The sequence below is a fragment of the Balearica regulorum genome, chromosome 3 (assembly GCF_011004875.1).
Source record: "Balearica regulorum gibbericeps isolate bBalReg1 chromosome 3, bBalReg1.pri, whole genome shotgun sequence".
Taxonomy (NCBI): Eukaryota; Metazoa; Chordata; class Aves; order Gruiformes; family Gruidae; genus Balearica; species Balearica regulorum.
The window spans coordinates 71,116,298-71,143,411 of NC_046186.1; the positions used below are offsets into that span (position 1 = coordinate 71,116,298).

A 27,114-nucleotide genomic window follows, 5' to 3' on the forward strand; every position below is an offset into this window, starting at 1 on the left:
AACAAAGCTTATTCTTTTGGAATGAATTCAGGCCTCTTAATCAGAACCCTAAAGAGTATTTGTCATGACTAACTTGTGGTAATAGGAATATTTTGTAGATGAAGGTCCTTTTTTCAGATTAAATTGCATTCAGTGGCCTATTTAAAAATAATATTAATAGTAAATTGAATGTTTGGTTTATAACCAAGCATACATCTTCCCCACTCAACACACTAACATTCCATTTCCAAAAAAAAAACCCCAAATCATCATTTTATAAAAACACCTGTGTACACCTACATATCCAGTGACCTAATCCTATCCAGCTCGCAGCTTGGCCAGACAGCCTACCCTCTAGTCCCATCTCCACCATTACCTGAAGCCATCTGACAGTTGGTTTCTCTACCTGGGACTACCAGGAAGTTAACAGTTTGGACCCCATTTGCTCACACTGCAATCTTCTTTTTCTTGTTTCTCCCACTTACCAAAAGTGTAAGTAATCACAGGGCAAAAAATAAGAAAACATATCACAACTCTTTTATTTATTGCTTTCTGAAAAGAAGTGTTCTTCTCTGTCTCGTGGCTCATTAGCTGACACTAAAACTGTCCAAAAAGTCATCTATTTTGTTCAAGCAAATTGTCTTGTTTTGTAGATCTTTTATTTCTGACTCAGTTATTCCTGAGTAATTATGAGCACAGTCTAATAAACTAATCTTCCTTCTCTTCCAGAAAAAAAAGCATTGTCATAGAGGATTCTTACTTGTTTTGACAGACAAACACAGCCATCTGAAATCTTCCATTTGAAAAGGATTATGTTTGAACATTCTTTCCAGTTTCTACTCTGGCAAACTATCTTTTTTTTTTCTATTTTCCACACAGTTAACTAATTTTTTCTTTTTGTGCTTCAGTAATATCAGAGATCCCTTTTCTCTAAACTCACAGAGAATTTAACTTCATTTCTTTCCATTCCTCCCCATTTTTCTCTTTGGTGGTCAAGAGAAATGGTCAGCATCTGTAGTCTTAAAAAAATACTTCTATTTCATATGAAAAAGTTCAGGAGAATACTTAATCCAGTAGTCTTTTTCTCTAGAAATGTGTCTGATTCCCCACCTGCTTTTTTTTAATTTAAAATCTGTTATGACTTGAGTCATCCATATTTCCCCTCCCCTGCACCATCATAATGTGCAAAAGAATCCAGTGACTGAACAGCCCTAGGAAAATATGGATGATGCACACACTGTCCACAGAAAGAAAATGTGGAAAAGCAAACTACTTTATACAGTAATAATAAATTCCAGAGCAACAGCGGTCAAACAGTAATTTAATGTGATCTGCCTTTATGCTTCCAAATTCTAATTCAGCAAAGCATTTAAATCCTTTTGCACTTCATTTCTTTGAAGAATCATGGTTCTACTACGTTGCTGTTCTAATGCATGGTTCTACTGTGTTTCAAAGAATGTATTATCAACAATATGTTGTATAGACAAAAATTCAGTTGCATATATTTTAATACACTCATAACATTATAAGGCATTTTTTCATTTGCATTGTGGTTTTGTTATTACAATGTTTATGGCATGTATATTATTTTATTTCAGTATCTACAATTGCAACATTTTAATTTGTTGAGTTTTGCCTTTTTCCAACACTGCCCATCTGAAATACTGAAGTTGTCTTCACTGGAGTTGGTTCAGCTATTAGTTGGAGAAAAAAAATCTAGCCCTGTAACTGTACCATTCTGTGATTTCACACATATTACTTTTTTTAATATGTATTATGTTGATAAATCAAGAATCGTTTACCACAATTAAAGAGTAATTACGAACAGATAGCAAACTCTTAATCCCATACCTTTTGTTAATACAAACCTAGTAAAAAAGAATCTACGGAAAGATGGGCATCTGCTGACACAGCCTTAATACATACTTCCAGGTTTCTATCAGATCTCTCTTGTGTTGAATGCATCTTGGCTTAAAAAAGAAGAAAACATTTGAAACAAATGTTGAAGATATTCATAAGCCTGTTCTAAATTTTTTCTTTCAAAAAGAAAGACTAAATTCAATGCTGTATGAAACAAACCTTAAAAAAAAAGACTGCAAGTCAGTTTAAACTTTGTTCAGGGATTAATTAAACTACATGGAGCAAAATCACCTGAACTTTGTTCACATCAAATTACTTCTTTACTTTTTATTTATTTATTTATTTGTTTGCTTTGGCTAAATGAACAAAGATGTCAATGCTCTTCGAAAAGTAAAGCAACTACAGGGAATATTAATAGTCAGCTAAGAGGTCTTATTCCTTGATGAACGTTAGCATTAATACTTCAAAAAATACAGATCCACTGTGTTAAAAAAAAAAAAAAAGGCATTAGAAAACCCTTATTCTACTTTCTGTGGGTTTCACATGCAAGACAGTCATCAAGCTTTGCTACCAACTTCATGTGAAAACCTGCCTCCTCTGAAGTAGTTTGGAGAATTTTGCTGGTGGATTCTGTGGGGCCAGAACTTCACTGCTGGTGCCACAGCTGGTCACAGGGCGGCAGGACACGGAACTGCCGAGCATGACAGCGGGTTTTAAGTCTCCTGGCAGACATTAGGAGATCATCTCACAACCATAAAATACGGCCAAATATGCATACTCACTTTATGACTGGCACTCTCAGAGATTATTTCTTAAAGTTATTAATGTATTATCTGGGCTGAGTAGACCTAATTCTGTAATGCAGTTTATTTAACTTGCAAAATATTATAAAATAGGCTTTGTGTAATATTTATGAATATGGACGAAGAAAACAGGTTTTGTTGTTTAGTAATAACTGAAGCAGAAGTGCCTATAGAACCAGCAAAACACAAGCTGAAACTACTTGTATTCTCTCACAAAGAATTAGAAAATTATTACATCCTTTTCCACCCTCTAAATTCCCAACCAAAATATCATGCCTAAAAACATTTACATTTCAATCTTTTACTTTACTTTGAACTTGTGGTGCTTTCCTAAGTTTAAGTCTATGTAATTCAATATTATTATTCCTTTATTGCATTTATTAAACTTTACCTGAAAACCAATGCTACATTATAAAACAAGAAAGGAAATTGATTTTAATCCAGGTAGCCCCAGGAGCATAAGAATACGTGATTTACTATACTGCCTCAAATGACTGATTTTGCAAAAGCTTGGGTGTTTGGGGGTTTTTTACTAACAAGTCACTGAGAAATGATTCTTCAGAGGCAAGTGAAAGAAAAGCAGCCTATAATGCTTTCAGTCCCCAGTCAGATACCAAAATTACCACATTTACTTTAAAAAGTCTCATTTTTCTTAAAATAGTGTGCTCAGTTTTAGTGAGTGGGTTATCATTTGCTGAGATACTGTAGAAAGCCCCGAAATGGTCAGACATAAATAGGAAAATCATCTTTACTGTTCTCCATTTCCATACAAAATATATAATGGGAAGAGACAACTAAAAACACAGAACCACGTTTGTGTGCTATTGAAACAGATTTATTGTTCAAATTTCTTTAAAATATCATTAAATTTAACAACACTCAGAAAGGATGATAGCAGTTTTTATGACTAAGAGGAAGTTCTGGACACTTCCTCATTGCTTTTCTGAAAATAAAGACTTTAGTAATTCAACTATTTTCTGTAGTGGATAAGCATTTTAAAATAACTTTTTATTAACTCAGAAGAGCTGCCACTTATTTTGCCTATGGATTAACTGCCCAAGGAATACAGCAGCTGGAAGAAAATTTTTCAAGGCATCATGACCAAGGGCACCGTGCAATTTTACCAAATATATCTACATCAGGCACGTGACTGGACCCTGTGAAAGAGCCTGTGCTGAAAAATCATAGTTTTTTGCTTTGGCACAAGAGCAGACTAAGGAAAACAAAACAAAACAAAAAATCCCTTGTTCTAAAATTGTGATAGTCCTTTGTTTTACTTCCAGCTAACTGTCTTGAAGTTAAAGTAATGAATGCATAAAAATGCAGAGAGAGAAGTCCTATTTTGCAAGAGGAACAGCAGCGGGACAACCCCACTTTATGCCATCCCTGTCACCCAGAGGTAAAGCACAAGGAATGTCACCGAAGCTCACATTCATTAGCAAGTACTTCCCAAAACTGTGAACTGACCTCGGGTGGCCCGTGCCTTCAATGCCTCTGCCATGAAACTGGAGGGCTATATGTTGTTCACATATTGCCTATCATTTTCATAACCAAAGTATTATGTTGCCCAGGGATTTTCTGTTTGCTGTCTCTAGGCTGCTGGCTTTACTCAATCCATGCGGCTCAGTCTCCCTACTGAAACACCAAAAATCAGCCCAAGTTGGTATCTGTAGGGTAGGGAACAGAAATAAATATCTGTTTCCTATCCACATCTAGCAGGTAGGGAAGCACAAAAGAAAATTTTACTTTGTTCTGTCTCCTTAAAAAACACATGTTTCAGTGAAGAAGCTGTATGTTTCTTTGTGAGTGTTCCTCTGGTGCCCTTGCCACGTCTTTGAGGCAGACGCAGGGGAAGTAGTGGTGCTGATGAGAGTGAATCAACCCTTCAAGACGTGTAATGATTTCATAGTCAGGAAGAGCCAGGCTGGCAACATTGAGGCCCAACATCCGTGAGACCACATCTCGAAAATCTGCCAGCTGCAAGAGCAAACAGAAAGGAATTACTAATGAATGAAATACCAAGCAAAGGAGATGCTTGGAAAAACATATACACGTATGCATACATACAAACACAAGCATTTGTATTACCAGTGTGAAATATAGGAATTTCTGCTCTTGCTCAATACAGAGAGCTGAAGAGGATAGAAACAACCTTTTGGGACGTACCTCAAATAAAAAAATCACATAAACAGCTGCGATGCTAAGGATCTTGAACACAAAACACTGTTTCAAGGGTTCTTTAGTGTCCTTCACAGGCATATCTTCCCTGCTGACTCCACAGCGAAAACTAAGGAAATAGATGGGAAAAGGAGCTGTACTTGACCTAGACGACTGCAAGCTATGCAGACAACTGGAAACTCTGGTGGGCATACCCCACAGCACAGGCTAAACTACTGGTCCTGGCCACAAGCTCCCAGCCTCTGCCTGCCACTGCTCCCCTCCACCCTGCACTTCCTTGTAGAAACCACAGCAGTAAGGAGGAAGTTAGAAGAAAGGTGAAGGTTTAGCACATCCTTCAGTCCAACTTTGATTTGGAATCAGGATGCAGCCAAAATTAAAGATGCAGCCTAGGAAATGCTCATTTTTCTTCTGTGCACAGCTGCTGAAAATATATCATAGGAAGGGTATTTGGCAAAGTAATTAAAGAAACCAGCTTTTTCTCTGCAGTTCCAAATGGACAGACATCCACAAGTAATTGTCATCACTAGCAACCCCGCCAGCAACAAGATGAAAAACTTAAAATCAGATGAACATGAATGCTGAGTTACTCTTCTCAACTCACAATATGAATCATTGTAAGTCAAACTTCAATGTCTCTTTGATGGACAATGCATTACACAGCCCAAATGTCCAATGCCTTAATACCCCTCATCATCAACACACAAAAGAGGAAAATGTTCCTATCTGAGGAAATATGCTTGTCTCGCTATCTATTTGAACATCAAGATCCCCATTCCCAAGCATGACAGAGACTCAAAATGTCACAGAAACATCAAAACCATCAAGAAGCTGGACTCGCACTCTGGTGTGGCAGTACCCTCAACTCCACCGATCATGCTGACAGCTAATGGTAAGGAAGAGGTGAACACACTCCCGAAACAGAGATAAAAACACTCCTGAAATACGTGTCCAACCCCAAAAATACCGTGCAGAATTCTAAAGCAGTTATAACATCTGCAACGCAAGCTGCAAAAACCTGTAAAACAAGATCTCAGTTCCAAGATTTGCCAAAGACAGTTTGTTTCATCCCAGTACAAACCCTAAGGAGCTTCCATCAGTTCAGAAAAAACAAACATGGAAACCAAGACAGTATAGGGCAGAAGGATTTGAGAATTCAGTCCCAGCTATCTGTCTTACCAAGGCAGTGCAATGTCTTGGATGAAACATTGGAACAAGGTAATACCAAAACCCCCCCAAGCTGCCAAACATTCTCTTCAAAGCCAAATCAGGAGGTCACTGATGTGGGGCTCCGGCAGCATGCTAGGCAAGTACAATTTAGCAGAAGCCAAAGATTTTTTTTAAACATCTGGATCACAGACAGAATGAGCAGGCAGCAGAGCTGGAATTTGTTTCCATGCAGACTTTATGTTAAAAGATCAAGGCAGCCCCCTGCAAAGATCCAGTCTTTGGATGGATTAAATCCCCACAAGGCATCCATACAACAAACCCAGCTGATCCCCTGGGAACACATTAGCGTCTGCGCTTTGCACCACATTTCTTGCTCTCATCTTTGCTATTGCAAGCTGTTCAACTTACGACAGCAACTGTGAGTAAACCAAACTGCACTACAACCATGTACCAAGTGCAATCAAGTTAAATTTGATGCACTGAGGCAGATTATTGATCCGGCGGGATTTTGCCATAGGGAATAGATACAAATGAAAACATACACACCATCATCTCACTCTTTATTTCTGATAGGAAAATCAGGTCATAGCTATACTGAATGGATAACGAATATGTTAATTCAATAACTTTCATCAGCAAATAACCTAAACTTGAAAGGACACAGAGCCCTTAAAGAAATCCTTTAAGCCATTCATTTACATGAATTTTAAATTGAGGATTTTTTTTCCACTTTAATGGAATAACACTTGGGAAAAAAACCAACTTTTCTGACTATTATATTGGGGCATATAATGTACAGTGCAGGCAAAGCAGTAGTTCAGTGAAAATGCAGAAAAAGGGTTGACGTTAAAGATAAATTCTCCACATAAACTGATAAAGAGAACCATCACTCTCGGATGCAAAAATGCCCCACCAGAGGACATCAATCTGAATTTTCAAAACTCCAAACAAGCAACGTGCTGGACAATCTTTACAACGCTATCGCACATCTCACATGGAGCCAAGATGCATGTTTATGCTCTTAAGTGGATACAGTGCTGTAAGCACATCATGATAACTTTTTTTATATCTTGAGAGTTTAGAATTAATTCTCTGATTTAGCAATAGTAGTTTTATTTTAAGGATAGATTTTAGCTAAGTAAACTGTTAAGATACAGGAGAGTATGCTATAAATACTACTGGCAATTCTCATATTCTCAAAATGCCATTACTGCTAATTGGCACTGCACAAGTACCAGGCACTGGTTTTGCAAACAGCTTTGCTCCTGGTTTAGCAGTATAGTTCCACCTGCAGGTATTCAAAATGTTCCTGTGATGCAGATGATTGCGGATGCTGGTGAATTATAAATTGACATTTTTCTTTCACTAACCCAGAAAGCTTGAGAACCAGTGCTATGCTGTGCTTGAGCATTCCACGCTTTGTAGCCCACTTAACTCACTTTTCCCATGTTCTTCAAATTTGGCCAAAGAACACTGCAACAGTATTCAAGCGGTTTGATATGCCTTGGGTTCGGAGAGTAAAAATTCAACATTTGTGCATTTTTTGCAAGTACTCAATGTATGACTCTATGGAATAATTTTCTCAGTATAATTCATACCTCCTTCTGTGTGCAGAATGCTTTGTTTTTTCACGAGACATATGAAGAAATTAAATTTTCCTGCCAAATTTCTAACCTCCATTATAAAACAAAACAGTGCTAAAGCTTTCCGGTAAGAAAGATCCCCAGGTTGTCGGTCTTTTCTCCATGTGAGCAAAAAAATATTTTTCTAGACTCATTTTTTTAAATAGCATTCTTAAATTTCATCCAGAGTCATTGCTAAGGCCAACATATAGCATAAAAATTTTAGCTGGAAAAACTAACAAAGTTCTAAGCAGTTGGAATAAGGAATTTAAAATTACACATTTTTTACTTTAAAGAAGCATCCCATTGGCTTTCAACAATTATGCTGTTTATAATGCTGCTAAAAAACACAATATACCGAGCAATTATGTACATACTTCACAATTTTTTTAAATGAGAATATTTTTAAATATTCATGTGTTTCCAACAAAGTACTTACAGCCTCCCCCAAGGTTATTTACAAAAAATTTTCTTACCTAAACTTTAACAAGCTTTTATGTCACAAATTGATCCAAAATAGTTACATTCAATATTAAGTCTAGTTTATCTTGTATGGTTTTTTTTTAATTTTCTGATCTTTTCTAGCATTCTTTGAATTTATGGCCTATACATGATAACACAGAATCATAGAATCATTTAGGTTAGAAAAGACCTTTAAGATCATCGAGTTCAACCGTTAACCTAGCACTGCCAAGTCCACCACTAAACCACATCCCTAAGCACCACATCTACACGTCTTTTAAATACCTCCAGGGATGGTGACTCAACCACTTCCCTGGGCAGCCTGTTCCAGTGCCTGACAACCCTTTTGGTGAAGAAATTTTTCCTAATATCCAATATAAAACTCCCTTGACACAACTTGAGGCTGCTTCCTCTCATCCTATCATTTAGCCTTGCTGAATCTCATAAAACTGGCAAGGAGAAAGTGCAAGAGACGGATGAGGAGAAACGACAGGAAACAGATGAAAAGTTGGTAAGTTTTATACCCAAGCTATATAGAAAAATATACCTTAAAAAAATACCAGGATTTTAAAGCATTTTTATACTTCTCGGGGGGTCCAAGAGAGCTGGTTAATATTGAAGCACCACTTCCTCCAAGCTCAAGATCGGTGCATCCCAGAGAGTAAGAAATCAAGCAAAAGAGGCAGGAGACCTGCATGGATGAGCAAGGAGCTTCTGGAAAAACTCAAAGGGAAGAAGGAAGTTTACAGAATATGGAAAAAGGGACTGGCTGCTTGGGAGGAATATAGGAACATTGTCAGAGTATGCAGGGATGCAACAAAGAAGGCTAAGGCCCCCTTGGAATTAAACCTGGCAAGGGATGTCAAGGACAACAAGGAGGACTTCAAGTACACCAGCAGCAAAAGGAAGACTAGGGAAAATGCAGGCTCATTGCTGAATGAGGCAGGTGCCCTGGTGATGGAGGATACAGAGAAGGCAGAGTTACTGAATGCCTTCTTTGCTTCAGTCTTTACTGCTAAGGCTGGCCCTCAGGAATCCCAGACTCTGGAGGTAAGAAAGTCTGGAGAAGGGAAGACTTTCCCTTGGTCAAGGAGGATAGCGTTAGAGACCATTTAGGCAAACTTGACACCCACAAATCCATGGGCCCCAATGGGATGCACCCACGAGTGCTGAGGCAGCTGACAGATGTTATTGCTAAGCCCCTCTCCATCATCTTTGAAAGGTCATGGAGAACAGGAGAGGTGCCTGAGGACTGGAAGAAAACCAATGTCTCTCCAGTCTTCAAAAAGGGCAAGAAGGAGAACCCAGAAAACTACAGGCCAGTGAGCCTCACCTCCATCCCTGGCAAGGTGATGGAACAGCTCATTCTGGATGTCATCTCTAAGCATGTGGAGGAAAAGAAGGTTATCAGGAGTGGTTAACATGGATTCACCAAGGGGAAATCATGCTTGACCAATCTGATAGCCTTCTGTGATGGCATGACTAGCTAGGTAGATGAGGAAAGAGCAGTGGATGTTGTCCACCATGGCTTCAGCAAGGCTTTTGACACTGTCTCCCATAAGGTCCTCATAAGCAAGCTTAGGAAGTGCGGGTTGCATGAGCAGACAGTGAGGTGGATTGAGAACCGGCTGAATGGCAGAGCCCAGAGGGTTGTGATAAGCGGCGCAAAGTCTAGTTGGAGGCCTGTAGCTAGCAGTGTGCCCCAAGGGTCAGTACAGGGTCCAGTCTTGTTCAACATATTCATCAATGACTTGGATGAAGTTTGCTGACAATACTAAAGTGGGAGGAGTGGCTGATACACCAGAAGGCTGCACTGCCGTTCAGCAAGATCTGGACAGGCTAGGGAGTTGGGCGGAGGGGAACCAAATGAAGTTCAACAAAGGCAAGCGTGTAGGGTCCTGCACCTAGGAAGAACCCCATGCACCAGCACAGGTTAGGGGTTGACCTGCTGGGAAGCAGCACTGCAGAGAAGGACCTGGGAGTCCTGGCAGACAACAAGCTCTCCACGAGCCACCAATGTGCCCTTGTGGCCAAGAAGGCCAATGGTATCCTGGGGTGCATTAAGAGCGTGGCTAGCAGGTCAAGGGAGGTTATCCTCCCCCTCTACTCTGCCCTGGTGAGGCCACATCTGGAGTGATGTGTCCAGTTCTGGGCTCCCCAATGCAAGAAAGACAGGGAACTACTGAAGAGAGCCCAGCGGAGGGCTACAAAGATGATTAGGGGACTGGAGCATCTCTCATGAGGACGGGCTGAGAGAACTGGGTCTGTTTAGCCAGGAGAAGAGAAGACTGAGAGGAGATCTTATCGGTGCTTATAAACATCTAAAGGGTGGATGTCTAGAGGATGGGGCCAGAGTCTTTTCAGTGGTGCCCAGCGACAGGACAAGGGGCAACAGGAACAAACTGGAACGCGGGAAGTTCCATCTCAATGTGAGGAAAAACTTCTTCACTTTGAGGGTGACTGAGCACTGGAACAGGCTGCCCAAAGAGATTGTAGAGTCTCCTTCTCTGGAGATATTCAAAACCTGCCTGGAAGTGATCTTGTGCAACCTGCTTTAGGTGATCCTGCTTTAGCATGGGAGTTGGACTAGACGATCTCCAGAGGCCCCTTCCAACCATTCGGTGATTCTGTGATTCTCCAAAAGGTGATATAACATTTTGCAATGAACAAAGAAATCAATGCCTGTATTTATTGTTCATTCTCTTGCATATATAACTTGAAGGATAGCTTTTCCTCTCAGAATCACAACTGTCAGTCTGGCACACAAGTCTGACCTAAAATTTCCTTGTTTAATAATGTTCGCAAAAGTTTTCAGCACAGCTGGATAGCTGCTCCACTTATACCACATCCTTATATTCTAAGTGACAGCTAGCATTTGTCAAATACCTATGCACCTACCTGTCTCTCTCTTTTTGCTAATTCTGCAAGTGTTGTTTTAAGCACCTTCATCTCATTGGTAACTGCTTCTAACATATTTTTGGTTTTTTCTTTATCTTCAGTAGCTTTACGCTCCTTTAAAAGAAGTTCTGATTTGACAGAGGTAAGTTGTTTCTCAGCCTTTTCCTTCATTCTTTCCAATTTTCCTTGAGACTTACTGAGTTCTTCTATTGTTCTATTCTGCTCCAAAGTTTTGATCTGCAATAACATAATGTTAAATTTGTCACACTTTTTCATCTAACACAAACAAATAATAAAAATATCAAGAGTAATCATGAGTAAGTACTTTAATGTGGTTTCTTATGGGTTCTTGATGAAATCACATATACATGTGAAGCAAAAATTTATTAGAGGAGACTTGTCAATTTCTACTCAAGTAACAAAAAGATTTTTGAGTTCACTCTCTGATAGACCCTGGAAATGTAGTATGAAAAAGAGTTGCCTGATGTTTTGCTGGTAAAAATTGTTCAGCTGGAACATGCACCTACTTATCTATTTCACTCCATCAGCCACAAGACATAAACTCCCATAAAATCAATCTTTCTTTCTTCCAGCAGTGGCAAGCTATCAATGACTGCAAACTACTTGTATTCACCTGAGTTAAAGCAGGTCATTTATTACTGCTGTAACGTAATAAAACACAGGAACAATGAAAAGGTAGCATCTTGCCTGTTTTATGCAGAAAAACCCCTTTCCCTCTCCCTATACCTATCACAATAGATCTTGTGTGAGTATTGTACGGGAAAATGTAAGATTACAGCCACATCAACAAGAAAGGGATGCATATATCATATTTTTCTTACACTAGCCTGAAAATTTACATTGTGCTTGACAGATGCTACTTAGTATATCAAAACAAATTGTGAAATACCCAAAATATTGTAATATTATATTTGCTTTCCCCACCTAGATAGATTTGAGCAGTTCTCCATGAACGCATTTATTGTAAGTGAACTCCAGCTGTATCCACCATAGAAAAATGGATAGAAGCACAAATGTAACCTTTTAACTCACCTTAAGTTCATTGGTTTCAGACAGCTTGGCTTTGAGATCAGTATTTGTTTCCCTAGCCAGATCAAGCTGCTTCTGTAACCTCTCTGTCATCTTATGTAACTTTCTGACAGCAAGATTGGCCTCATCCCTCTCCACGGCTAAGGCAGTCCTTACTTGCTTCTCTTCTTCCAGCTGGGTTATTTTCTGCCGCAAAAGGTTCACGTGCAGCTCTTTGCTTTCAAGCTTTTCTTTCTGAGTCTTCAACTAGTTTGTCAAACACAAGGAAATGAATATGTGAAAGGCAATGGTACTACACAGATTGTTTTGCAAATTTAATCCCCATGTTGCATATTTAACCTGAACTCCTATTCCTCTCTTGAAAACTCTGTAAAGCAGTAGAAACATATATACACTAACTCAATACCTCTTATATTACCAATTCACTGTGCTTCTCCATCCCTGAATTTGTGCCCTACCTGCACCCTATTTGAACATAAATACTGGTACATCATTCATAGCATCTGAGATTGTCTGAAGTATAACACACTAGACACATGCAAGAGATACGAGAGATTCATTAAGGAGTCAGTGGTTTCAGTGGTGGTAGTTTAAGATATGTCTATCTTTAATCAGTTAATTAAGACTAGTGTGCAAGAAGGGGAATCAACATATACAAATAAGAAAGCTTTCATCCACTGCCCCAATACAAGGTCCAGCAGCTTAGTTTTGTAATTTTGGTGCTCAGGAAGCTACCTGCTTTCAGTTTACCTGAGCTGAGCTGTCAGGCTTTACTCTGGAACATCTGAGGAGTATTAACATACATACTACACTCCCTACTAGAGGCAGTTGCTTCCAGAAAAAAATACAGTGTTGTTTTAAACCCTAAATAGACCTAATTCTAAGCTCTAAACCATTCTGATAAGCCTAAAGCTGGAAGATTTTACTCTGTCATAGCAGGATGGTGGAGGGGTGTCTGACCAAATTTGAACAGATTTGGTCCTAAAGGGGCACAGTTCTTGCTGGAAATGTTGATGTTCCTGGTGAAGTACAAGCAATATCCTACATTGGTTTCTAGAGAAGTTTGTGTGAGATGCCCCTCTTCCCAGCAGATCCTTTTAGATTTAAATATCAATGGTAGTTGTTTACAGAAGTACATTATAAATGTGTATTTAAAAGTAGACATATATACACATATAAACATGCATAACTTCCTACATTTATTTAAAAAGTTGTGAAAAGCAGTATCACGTATTTAACTGACTGGTGGTTTTAGTTGTTTTAATATGCAGTCTGTTTGCACAGTTTGCAGATGTTTACTATCTTCTTTTTATGTAATGGACATCTTTGAAATTCCTAGCACATATATGAAGCTCCAATTTGCTGCCTCTAGCAAGCCACTACAGAAATATAGCCATAACAATGTTTATCTTTGAAACAAACAGTAACAGTATGCCTTTTTGCCTACCTTCCTTCTTAGGCTATATGCCATAGTCTTGTTTTCAATCACTGCATCACCTTCCAGTTTCACTAACTGCTCTACCCGGGCTAGAATCGCATCCACATTCATATCAAATCCAACCTCTTCTGCTAGGCTACCCAGCTTCATCTTCTCATTAAGTTGCTCCAGAAATTTCAGATACTAAGATGTGGAATATAATAGAATAAAAAGTAAAACTTCATTAAATGTCCTGAAGTAGAATTTAAAAGCAATTCCCCCTACACTAGCAACCAACTATACATAGCAAAGTCCACTATCCACAAGAAATAATGTGCTGAAAGGGTATGTTTATAGTACCTACTCCTGACACAATTGCAAATTCTCCATTTGTTCTTTTTTAGTAATTTTTGTTAATAAATCCCTGGACCTACTGTATTTATCTTCTTCACAAGAACCAGATTCTTTTCTGCTCCTTTGCAGTAAGAGCAGCACCAGGTATGTGTGTCTGCTGCAGACTTGAGTTCCTGTCTGTGGCTCTGCTGCTTTTTACACAACCATGCATTAGCAGGAAGTTAGAAAGGAAAGCTACATCCCCCAGCTAACTGCAAGTGCTGTAATTGCCCATTGCTGTGAGCTCTAAAACAGATAAAAATGGTACTAGGGATGCCATGAGCGAGATTGGGTGTAGTCTGAAGAGATGCAGAAATATTAACATGGTCAGTCTTTTGCCCTTCTTTGGAACAGCAAGTTTTAGATAACAGTTACTGGTTTACAAATTGCTTTAAAGATTATTTTGATTTCATTTCCATCTGGTTTACTGATGTGAACACATACAGTTATCAAATATTATTTCATCGGGTTTTTCCTTCTTTTGTCCTGCCCCGCTAACTCTTTAAAAATTGCATTAGTTCTCTGGTCTCAATTAGCCTCTGTTGCAAAATCCAAAGCTCTCCTTCTCACTGAGAACTGTGTTTGCCTTTGTTTTGTCTTACTTCTTTTTCAGGTCATAATCTTTGCAAAGAAACAATAAAGGAAAAAAAAAAAAACCAACAAACCAGTTCCATAACTGTTGCTTGAGCCTAAGGCAATAAAACAGCAAGAATCTCTTTTTGTTTCATGATGCTTCTGGTTCAAGAAGTTAAAAGCAGCAGCAAGCACTGAAGTTGTTCATTAACAGAAAAAAAAAATCTGAACAAAAAAATCTCTTTACTGCCACAAAATTTAGAGAGAAATTAAGAAACTAGGGCCACATGTTCTTCACAGAGGAAGCAGAGGGGAAGGAACAGCTCATTTTCTGGTTTGCTCACAATGTGGTGGATGTTTCATTCATAAAAGTTATTGTATCATAGACTAATGCAAAACAGACAGCACCAGATTGTTGATCCTTTGCAAATTCAACTTTCTAAGCATTGATCTTGGCCTCATAACATGCAACAACTTTGTCTTAGCTGTATCAGATGGCTGGTTTAACTTTCCAGGTATTATGTCATTTTTCAAACTCTTAGTATGCGGATGTGTTATAGGCTAACTGTGTGTTCATTCATAAAATTCATTAAAAAAAATTCTGGTAGCCTTGATGGTCTGAGGATATAAAAGAATCAAGGACTGCAAGATCTTGAGAGACTGCAGACCAGATGATATATTAAAGAAAGACAGAGACATGAAAGCAAGCTTTGAGACCAGAAAATCCTTGAAGGACCTCTGGTGTATTTACAGATATTTGTTTTAATCTGTTTGGTGGTTGGGTTTTTTTTCCACATTAAATGGACTTTGAACTCAAAAACTTAGCTACTTTTTCCAACTAAAATTGTTGGTCAAAGAAAAGATACTACCCTCTACATGATGCCTGACTTTGCTAATTTGCATTACTTGCAGACTGTGAGTAATACTCCAGCTGATCAATGCAATACAATTAGCTGTATCTGTCTTCATAGACGTTTATGCAAAAGAATGTAATGCATGCAACTACTTTTTGTTTCTCGAGCTTCAAACCATCTTGCATCAGATCTACAGAGAGTAATTCCTTTTCCAAGTGTTTCAGTTGATCCTGGAAAGTCTCAGAACATTTTTCAGCTTTCCTGCTCTTCTCCAGAGCTTCTTGGTACAATTTGGTCTGATTTTCCAAAGCTTTGGTCAATTCAGTTATTTGGGTTTCAAGCTGAGAGATCATCTAGGGAGCAAGCAAGCCAACAAAACATATGGGGTTAGGTGGATATGGAAATGTTAGAAAGATGTGAAAGATGCATCCTCAAATTATTAAAAAGAGGATAAATATCTATCTTTAAAATGCATGCATTAAAAATGACAAAAAGAAAAATCTGCTGTAACCACCAGGAGAAAATGGCAGAAGTGGTGACACATGAGACATCCAAAAGTGAAGAGCAGAAACCATATCTAAGATGAGTGAACTGACTAAAAGGGGCTTATATCTATAAAAAATTAATACAAACTAATTTAGACACAAATTTTCCAAAGATGTTACCAAACCAGCAATACCTGGCAGTCAACTCACATTCTTTAAAATAAGCCAATAAAATCACTAGTCTATTGAGGTGCTGAGTGGAAAAAATAGAGAAGTGATTTAGAAAATACATGCAGCACATAGGTGAGAATGTAGATATGGATAACCAAGTCTCAGAGGAGTGCTTCCCAATTGTTAACTGAAGTATACACTATGACTCGGATGCCCTTCAGACACCAAAATCACCATAATTAGGAGATACAACCTTCAAGAACATTTCAGATTTCACAGAAAATCTGACTATAGCAGTTGCAGTGAATAATTTTCTCACAGGCCTTTCAAAATTTAAACTTTTCACAGCTCTGTTTGACAGGTGCATGTGCAGAGGTAAGCCAGACATAGCTGACCAGGCTTGGATGTAAAGATGAACATTCTGCCAGTTTATCTAGTGTATATGATGAGATACACAAAACTCCCAGAAGAGCTGCAGTGATGATTTAAAAATGAAACCTTTGTACTCAACAGCTGCCAGTCAACTTAAATTTCCGTTTCTCAGCAGCTGCCATAATAATCAACATCTCAGAGTGTGCTGTATGCCAAAACACCAAATAGTACAAACACATGTACATAAAATTCTCATTAGATTTAATTTTGAAAGCATTTTGCTTATGGAAACAACACTCCAGGACATATAATAAAACTGTAAAGACCTTTTATATAAAAAAGTTGCTGCCACACTTCCACATCAGTGGATAACTTTCAAATGTTAATAATTTTCACAAATCTTGTTTTCATTGAAATTTGGTATACTGACTCTCAAACTAAGGTATAGGGGAGCTGGTTTGTATTTTTTAACAAAATATTTAATCAAAATGCACAGGGATATTTTCAAGAGCTATTTCCAATCTTGGACAGAATACAAAAACATTCCCTAACAAAAAAACCTATCACATCAGTAGGAGATGTTGGAATCTTAAAATCTGGCAAGGACACAGAAGTTGTTTTTCAGTGGCTCAGTAAAAACAGCTTTTGATTTAGTGTGTGACTTTTAATTATATAATAGTCCTTGCTGACAAAATTAATATATGCCCATGTAAGCAAGTGAAAAACTTCAATGCAGTGTCAGGGTACTGACGTTGGTCAGACTGTATTCTGGCTCAACTTCCTCCTGAGCTGTCTCTTCTCTACCTGTACATGCAAACACCACCAGCTGAAGCACCTCGGGCCACAGCATTAGAATATCCAGCTGCCCTCCTATCGCCTTTCTCCTGGATGGTGAGCAGTTACGGTTTCTACAATGTTGAACTGTAAGTGTAAAATTACTTTTTTCTTTTTAGGTACAGGTTTTGAGAATTGGAAGGAAAGAAGTTTCCTGGGTTGACTCATCATTATGTGTGCTTTGAGAAACAAGTCAGTCCTTGAAGTCACTATTGTAGCAGCAAATCCATACTTGTTCACATGTTCCACTAAATCATAGCAACCACACAGCCACTTTTGATGTCTGCTAAGTGGTACTGAAATCATATTTGAATGTCTTACCTGGAAGATCATTCCATGTCTTTTCTTGTTAACAGCATGTATTATTAATTTCATTTCTGGCCTCGTTCTACTTAATAAAACATAGATGCTTTTCACCCATTATCTCAAATCAACAGACAACAAAATTAAAGTTTTCTTTAATTTCAAAATCTAAGCAGAAGCCAACACTAACAGATGACTAAATGAAAAAGGATCCAAAGAGAATAAATACACATATTAGGCAAGTGCAGCAGTTGCTGACTTACTATTTCTTTACTCTCCTCTTTGCATTTTATTTCTTGGATCCTCTCCAAAATGGCTTTCTCAGAAGGTTTAACTATTGCAGATCCACCACTGAGGAGGGTAGCAATTTGCTCTTTAAAAGCCACTAAGGAGCTCTGAGCAGTCCTGGCCTCTTCTCTGCTGCTCTTCAAGCTTCCATCCAGCTCCCTGGAAGATGCCTTCAGATTGTTCAGTTCCCACTTCGAGGCGTCCAAAGCTTTCTGGTTAGCAGTCAGTTTATCTTGGAGGTTTCTGATCTCCATCTCCAAACTCTGTCTCCCTATTATAGCACTGTCAAGATCCTAAAATACATGAAAGATTAAGCCAGGCTTTTTAAAATTTGTTATAACCTCCACGCAAAAAGCAGGAAATAACTCAGAAGCAGGTATGGCAGATAGAGCATTTAGGACCCATATTATTCATATGGGCTCAGCATCAGGGCTTCCTAAGAGAACTCCCACTGAAACTGATGAAAGCCCAAAGCCTGCTGCAATCACACTACAGACTAACCTCTTGCAGGCCACTGCAAGAATGGTTATTCATATAATACATGAATAAAATTTGCAGGTAAATAAAAACCAATGTTTTTACAATAAAACTATTGCTAGCTTATTTTTTCATTCAGATAATGTGACTTAGAAAATAAATGGTGAATAAAATGTAACACAAATAAAGCCAAAGTACTACCCCTTGGAGGGAAAAAGTAGAGCAGAATAGAGTAGAACAGAACAGAAGAGGACAGAACATTTCAGTTGGAAGGAACCTACAATGATCATCTAGTCCAACTGCCTGACCAGTTCAGGGCTGACCAAAAGAATACACACCACCTCTTTGAATATAGCATCAAGAGCAGAATTAGAGGTGATCTCTGAGATCACCTTACTTGAATGTGACAAAAATTCCTGAGATTATTTATACACACAAATGGGAAGTGAGGAGCCAAACAAAAAAAGATCATGATGTTGAGACAGCATAAAAGAAGGTGCAAATGCTCAAATACCAATTTCACCTCAAAGAAGAAATCCTTAGATTGTGAAACACTCAGAAAAATTTTCAAAAAGGGAATTATTTTGAGCTATGTCACCTTCTGAAGGAAGCAAAATCCCTATTACCATAAGGTCAAATTTGCCTGAGAAATAGAAGAAAGTCAATGAAGAGCTATGTGTCCTTCCACAGAGCCTACAACTGCCCCCTTCTGCTGCTCAGCTGGGCTATTGGTGTGCAGAAGCAACTAGGGAAAGACTAGTGGGATGGTGGGTCTATCTAGTATCCTCGTAACTTTTCTTTTAAAGAAGTCAGTCCCTTGCACTTCAGAAGTAATACACTCAAATACATCTTCAGGAGGGAGACAGGGTACTGTGAGATAAGACTACCTGGTGAATAGCCCATAGGATTTACTGCTCAGGGACATCCTCAGATCTTTGGCATTTTGTCATGATTCTCATTTAGCCCCTGGCAACCATGATCCTTTCTTTCTAAGCCCAGAGCTTTTAAAAGTTTTTTATCTTTAGCTTCTGAAGAATCAAGAGTCAGTTTGGAAAGAAAGAAAAAATAGCCAGTACATATATATCTACATCAGTTGTATATAAAATATTGACCCAACAGGGCAGAGCAGACAGAACTGTGTATCGTGACCCATGACACAAAAGCAAATGATGATAGAAAAATGAAAGAAAAATAACCCATCTAAACAAAAAGAAAAAATCATCTCTCTCATTCAGTCAGCTTTTAAAACTCTTTCCTTACCCCACAATACCAATAGCAAGAGTGCTTACACATTCATATACAAGAATAAAATTTGCAGTGAAACCAACTAAAAGTATAGCAAAGACTAAGTCTTCATTCCTCTGGGTATTATCTGATGGATAGAAGCAAATGGGAAAGAGTATTACTTCACACAAGACACAAAATTATGCTAGAGGATGGCATATTTATAGAGACCGATCAGATTTGTCTGGAAGTTTCAGTTGTTTAGTAGAAGCCCAGTAAGTGGATATGAACTAAGATTGTCTACATTGGAGTTAAAGAATTGTTCCTGGAGCAGCTGTGAATATGGTGACTACTCGGGGGTCTCTCAGGGTCTACTGTGTGCTTGCTGTGTACCATAGTAAGTCATTTGTATTAATGGAAAACATGCTAATCAAGTAGCAAATCTGGGGGTATTTATGTAGATCAGCAGTGAGGATGGACAAAAATGGAGTTTGGGAGGCACCCTTGGAAATAAAATATAAACATACAATACTAAAAATACTAAAATTTTTAAATAGCTTCAAAAAAGAAAACATGCAAACACATAAATGAAAACAAACCAAAACAAACCCTGTCATTTCGGAAATTATTTGTTACTACCCCTTTCTAAAGTAATTGTAGAACTCTCTTGGAAACAAATGTTGGTGTGATTCCTTGCCATTTTCTCTTTTTTATTCTAAACAAATCCTATTAATAGAAAATTCCCACCTGTGCTCAGAATTACATTATGGTAATTACAGCAAAGAATAAAGAGTGGTTTATTTCAATTACAGTTTTCAGTAGTGTGTATTTTTCCTTTCAGAACGGCAGTGCAAAAGTAGTCTGCCAGTACCAGGGAGCTTACCTAATTACAATCTTGTTTGAAATTGTGAACATCTGCAAACACACACAGTTGAATCAAAAGATCAAGGTATAAAATAAGGAACTGCAAGCCTGTTGATGCCCAAACATTTAAAAAAAATTTTTCAAAAAACCAAGCAATTTACAGAATGAAAAGGCATAAAACAAAACATTAAAATTCTGAACAATCCTTCTTGAAACCTCTCGTGAATGGAGAGCATTTACACTGGCTAGCTTCAGCAAGGTCAGCCTGAGCATCGAACAGTATTTGGAAATTTAGGGACTGTGACACATAAAGGTGGTATCCCAACTAGAAGCAAATCCCTAAGAGCCTAAGTGATCAGTGCAGATGAATAAAACAATTTTCATCACAGAAGACTGAAAGGATGGAACCACAACAGCTCATGTTTTCTCTTTGGCTCCTCAACATTTATGGCTAAAGTCCCGCGGCTCTGAATTATATGAAGGTTTCAGTATGCAGCTTGTTTGGTCAAAAAAGCTACCCAACACTGACACACAACAAATTTTGAAAACATGAATAATTATGGAAACTGAAGTTCAAAGAAAACAGAGTTAGACATTAGTTGGATTTACCCCGGGTAGACCATGTCAATGACTGGTTGTTAGACACCAGAGATGCAGCAGATCTACCATGGCCTTGCTCACCTGCGGACGTAGAAAGCAGCACCAAAGGTTCTTCAACTATCTGAGACTGAAACAAAAGGGCTCATATGGCATAATGCCATTTTTAAAGTTACCCACTCAGGCTAGGACACCGTCTACCCACACTCACCCACTGGTACCCTACCTGCACTAGACTAGAGAAGATGTAAGAGTACCCAGACCATTGTACAAGATACCGGCAAGGCCTCCCCACATGAGAAATCATGTGTTCAATATTGAATCAGCTGCATTCACAGAAAATGTGTTCAAGTTGGAACAGGTGGGGAAAATTACTTCTGCCTTTTAAGCAGAGAAAGAGAGGGACTCTTTTATAAGGAATGGCTAAAAGAGCTGTATTTCACTGCAAACTAAAATGAGGGAGATATGATTTTAATAAATTTATACTGACTAGATGCTACTTAGATAAAGTTTTATTCATTAATACCGTAATTTAATATAAGTCAGTATTAAATACTGAAGAGTACTTTCCTGGTTAATTTTGCATCAGTAGTACATGCAGATGGATTGTATTAATTAAAATTGATTATATTTCAAATATGTTCTTTAAAGACATGGTACACATCTTTGCAAAACAGATATTTAAATTAACACTTCTGAGGGAATCACAAATATTTCCAAGTTGAATCATAAGTGAAGATGTGAAACAGAACAAGCCAGTTGGCTAGTTCTTGTGATTCATCAATGGCAATGCTGTACAAAAGGTAAATTCATCTGGAAGAAGAATATATGCATCTTCTTCTATACCTCAAATAAATGTTATATAGGAATCTAGAGCAAATAAGACATTTTTTAAGGACCTACGGACATTCTCAAAGAATGTTATAATTCTGTAATTATGATCATTGTAATCAATAATCTCTGTCTGGTCATAGAGGAAGAAAGAACAGGTATTCTGATTCTCAGTCTAGAAATCTGGGCAGTATTTAAAAGTTATTTTCCATCAAATGCCAATTAGATATCCAGCACTGCCAGAATAAAAGGTATGCACGATATTTACAGAATTCCAAGAGCAAGCTCTTGCAATATTCAGTCAGAAACGTGAGAAGTTCAGAATTCTAAAAGAAAAGTAATACATTACAACACAAACAGCTTGATGGCTTGCTTTTGTTACTTATATTAGTTTTGAAACTGTATCGGTTTCTGCTGTTTGCTACTGTGATGCAGTGAGCTGAGAGGGGAACAGATAAAATTATTGCTCACTTGCTAATGCTCCTCAAATGAAAACCAGCTAACTTCAACAAATACTCGAGAATCATATATACTAAAGAACATTCTGAATTACTCTCATACATTAACCTTGAAACATAACGAACTGGCTTTCATTTTCTTCATGAAGAATTTCAGAATCTATAATCTGTTTAACTGATCATTACATAGCTGCCTCCTCCTGGAACATAAAGAAAGGCATCTGATCAAGAGAAGAAGTTCACAGAAATCCCAAGGAGCAGGAGTGAAGAACTACCTGGCAAGAAAAACTGACAAAGTTTCAGATAGGTGGCAGGGAACAGCACGGTGGCTGAGGCTTACTGGAGAAGACTGACAGAACAGTGTGATGGCCTCTATAAACTTAGGAAGAATTTTGAGAAAACTGGGGGAAACAGGCCACCATCTCAATCTGTAATACAGAAGATAGCCAATATGTTTGGCCCTGGGTGCTCCAGGCAAACACAGGCAAGAGTCACTTGTACACAGTCTGTGCTGGGTAGACTCTGCTACAAGCAATTCCATGAATTAAAGCTCAGAAAACAATCCAGAAACGCACTGCCATGTGTTGTGTCTTCTGACACAGCAACAGTATAGATTTCTGCTTTTTGCCTTTATAGGGGAACATGTCACAACATGTGCAACTCTGTTCATGTGCTTAAACTGTACAGCAAAATATGTGACAAAGTCAAACCAACTTTATACAACTGATGTCCTTTCTGTAACCTAATAAGACACTCATTAGGTGAACAGATGCCATACGTCCTCCTTTAGATATGTGCATTTAAAGCTTTTTTTTTTTTTTTAGTTATTTTTTTCAATACTGAATTTCTTAATATGCGTTCATGAATACAAAACCTTCTCAACAGATTTGCTCCGTATCTGCAAATTTAAGTAGCTAAACTGAAACAGCACTGGAGGAATCTGCAGCCTCTAGATAAGCCTTGATGGCGCACACTTCATTTGAAAGGCAATGCTAATAATTTAGCAAGACATTTCTGTAAAATGGGTTAAATAAATTATGTATTTGGCATATGCACAATAATGATTGGAAAATATTTTTCATACAACTAGCTCAACTTTGAAAATGTTTTGACAGTCAGAGCAAACTTGCAAAACAAATCACAAATGAAGCCCTCATCTTGGTTTAAAACATCTCCTGATTCTGCCTTGCTTAGTGAGCAAACTACATGCTGTGTTTGAAGTGAAGTGCAAAACCAAAATGTTCTCAAAAAGGACCTGTTTATGTTTTTGATGCAGGTTCTCTCTCAGTCCCATTTGAGTCTTAGAAATTTTTACACAGCTTGGTAAGAAGTATTTTCAGCAGTAAGTAAAATTTATGACCCTTGTAGTACTTAACATTTATCTTCCCCATAACAAATTCTTTCTTCTCCAGAGCACACTGTCAGCTATTTCTCATCTTCTAAGTATTTTGCCTACAACCAAATCAGAACACTATATCCTTTAAAGTGTATGGTGGTGGTTTTCTGTTCAGGAAAAAGTAATGCCAGGGAAGTGAGGAAAATGTTACATTACATTTGAAAACTTACTTGCACCAGGTTGTCTTTATGTTAAAAATTCCTACAAACTCAGTCACACACACCTCAGCTACATATTTGGCAGTCTAAGTTTCTTCTCTTATTTTCTTAAGTTCTGGCCATCAGCTTTTACCACACTGCTGTAGTACCTGTGGGAAATTTTCGTTATGGTTTTAGTAAACTGCTCCCTTTCCACTGTTATCACTCAAAGTACCAAGTAATAAGGAAAATTGCTACAGAAGTTCATTTTATTCATCCATCCTTTGCAATGTACAAAAAATCTTACTGGTGAGTTAAGCAATTAAATCCTTAAATCACATCCTTTTCCTTTCCAAATCATAGCTAAGTTAATTCGGTGAACACTTGACTTACAACTTAACTTACATTTCTCATTTTGGCATCAGTCCTGCTGCACAGATCTCCGCTATGGGTTCCCCACAACAGAACAGCGCTTTCCTGCAAGAGCCATCCTACTGCCTACAACCTTTTGGGTATGAGCCAACAGAATATTTACTATTATGCAATACAAGTTCATAACGCAGTGAAACAAGATAATCTGGAGTGTCTGGAAGCCAAGACACTTTACTTCCAGTTCCTTAAGAATAAAATAGCATCCTATCAATTCCTTTCAATTTCTCATTAGAATTTTTAAAGAAACCGAGTAGAAGAATCCTCAGAAGACTTGCAATATCACATAAATATTATTTAAAAGAGCATTTGTTCATAGTTCCATGCTTGTGCCTCAGATATACCCATTAACTCCATAAACATCTGTTTATTTACATGTTTGTGCAAGCACAGTGAATGCTACAACAATATGAAGGAAGTAAAAATATAAATTTTCAACCATCATTGGAAGACATCAAATCTAAATCAGATTTTTTTTTTTTTTTTTTTTTACACGAGGTTATTGTTTAATCTCCGTATATTCTGAAGCTTTCAAAAAGCTGAGAATAACCTTGGAAAAAGTTTCCTTTGAGGAAAGACCCTAATCACCAGAAGTCTTTCAGAAGCATTTTTTCCTCACACAACTCCTACTGAAAATTAATTTGAAATTTTGAGAAAACATTTGAAAACTAGACAAACATACATGTCATGCAATTATGTACCTTTCTAAGTTTTTGCATGTCTTGATAATATCCTGCTGCCTTTTTCTGCTCCTTGGTCACTTCTGAAACAAGCCTCATGATAGTTTCTCTACTAGCTTTGGACTCCATCTCATGGACATTGGCAGCTTCTTGAAGAGCAGCAACCTGGTCTTTTAGTGTCAGATTTTCTTTACATATTTCAGACACCTAGAGAAATAATTCAAATGTTAGTCAACTTTTTTAAAGGACTTAGTGACATATATTCATCCCAGTATACCTGCTCCTAATCATCCCAATAAATACATGGTGTTTCTGGTGACCCGTAGGTCTATCTGACTTTACTATTTTTTTCTAAAAGAGCAGAAAGACAATTAATATGAGAATCATATTCCCACCAGAAACCCACACCTTAGTGTAATGTGGTTCAGATTTACTCCCACACAATGTCTATGATCTGTTAAACAGGTGGAGAGCTACTGTTGCTCCCTATCTGCACTTGAAATGAAGCAGGTCAGAAAATGAAAACAGATCATATAGCTAACTTCATGTGAAAAGCAGACCATTTCAGTTTGGCTTGTTAAGATTTATGCCTCTCATTTGGAATGAGAAACAGAAAGCTGCATTTCATGCTTGAAACTTTTTAGGCATGGGGAGGCTTGAGTTAGTAACAGCTATTTCATAAGCATATTCAAGGGCAGGGCCAAATACCTGGTGGGCTGCTGTTCTGAGCAGCTGACACCTTGGAAAAAGGAGTAGTTTCCAAGAGGATTCTAGGGCTCTTTTGGTACGTTACGCTATTTCCAAGAAGTGGACTAGAAGAATGTGGGCATTTCAAAGAGTGCATAAGGTAAAAGAGCTACCCTGACTTCTACTGGCAAGGCATTTGTTAAGACTAAGCCAGATCAATTCTGTCTTAAATAAAACCATAATGCGGAAAAGAAGCTAAACAGACATACCATGACCCCAAACAGAAAAATAAGTTGCTAAGTTTTCCTAATGCATACAGTTTTCAGCACAAATTAGATTTCCCAACAAGATTTATTACTATGTTGTTAAAACAAGACTTCAACATACACTTTTTTCTAAACTCCAGTTATTTCCTTAACTTAAAGTACGTAAGAATTACAGCTTAATACAAACATCTTTGACTCTAATGACAACTAGCCAAGTTTTGTTAGAGTATCTATTGCAATTTCAATGTGCTTGTAATATACGAAGGCACAGTACTTTAAGAAATCACTGTGATATGCATCTAGACAATCTTAATTTATTAAGTATTCCTTATAGCCAGAAGCCTTATAATAATATGAATATAATGAAATAGAATTTCCCAAAATACCTAGTATGCTCCCAAGCAAAGAAAAATAGGGATAGCAAAGACTAGACAGAACATGAGAAAAATGCATAAAATTAGGATAACTTGCCCTTCAGCAACATCGATAAAGTTTAAAAGAGTATACAAACACTTTTCCTTTCCTAAATGGATGCTTAGTTTTTGGAACTTCAGAAATACTCTGAAGAAAATAATAAAGTTTTATGATTAAGTCTCGAAACCACCACACATTTATTTCCAGCATTTTGCTACAGGGCACAGTTAAGGTTGTTTTATGGTATGCCATTTAAGATGTTTCAGTTTACACGTCACATAGTTTTCATGTATTCAGGAAAGCTTTCAACCAGGTATGTCAGGGCTGTACTTGGGAACTACAGGCTAATGAAATATTTATGCAGATGAGAGCAGACTGAGTTCACTGAGGTTTATTAGTGTTCAGTACCTTTGAAAATTAGCCCAATATAAAAAAAAAAACCACTATCTAAATGATAGCACTGTCTGCAAATCATTATCTAACACAAAGATTCCTATCTTCATCACTTGCTTTATTTCTTTGACAACCAAGTATTTTTCTATTAAATTGCTATACAGAAACCCTTGCCTACGCATAATCACCTTTGACATTAAATGTTCCTGTGGTTTCTCTTTTTCTCTGATATCTGTGTCCAAGAATGCAGCAAGCTGTGTAAGGAGCTCTTCATACTTTCTGCTGATTTTAGAAGTTTGAGTCATGCTTTCTTCACACTCATTCAAATATTTACTAATCAGACAGAAAAAAATACACACATCAGGATAAATGTTCTCTGAAACAGAATTCTAGGCAAAAGACATTATCCCAAGATTATTGCTAGCTTCTGCATACCACAAAATTAATTTTAAATGGTACATATAATTCTCTCTATCTGTTATCTAATACATATAACTTTTATTGTTGCCTTATGCGTACAGATTTCTTCAGCTTTGCTTGTGATTACCA

At 37.7% G+C, this 27,114-nt stretch overlaps 1 protein-coding gene across 2 annotated transcripts in view; it reads right to left on the reverse strand.

The window, feature by feature from the left end:
- Positions 1-1,176: 1,176 nt before the first annotated feature.
- Positions 1,177-27,114, reverse strand: part of LOC104639278 (coiled-coil domain-containing protein 170) — a 59,498-nt gene continuing 33,560 nt past the window's right edge. Inside the window, exons 4-11 of one of the 2 annotated variants that reach the window (XM_075748404.1) lie at positions 26,754-26,898; positions 24,827-25,012; positions 17,688-18,005; positions 15,412-15,612; positions 13,470-13,643; positions 12,026-12,268; positions 10,973-11,209; positions 1,177-4,619 (exon numbers count right to left, since the gene is read on the reverse strand). In XM_075748404.1, the coding sequence (XP_075604519.1) occupies positions 4,419-4,619; positions 10,973-11,209; positions 12,026-12,268; positions 13,470-13,643; positions 15,412-15,612; positions 17,688-18,005; positions 24,827-25,012; positions 26,754-26,898 (1,705 nt within the window). In that variant the 3' untranslated portion in view covers positions 1,177-4,418. The remainder of the gene's footprint in view (positions 4,620-10,972; positions 11,210-12,025; positions 12,269-13,469; positions 13,644-15,411; positions 15,613-17,687; positions 18,006-24,826; positions 25,013-26,753; positions 26,899-27,114) is intronic. The other variant, XM_075748405.1, reaches the window with a different exon arrangement.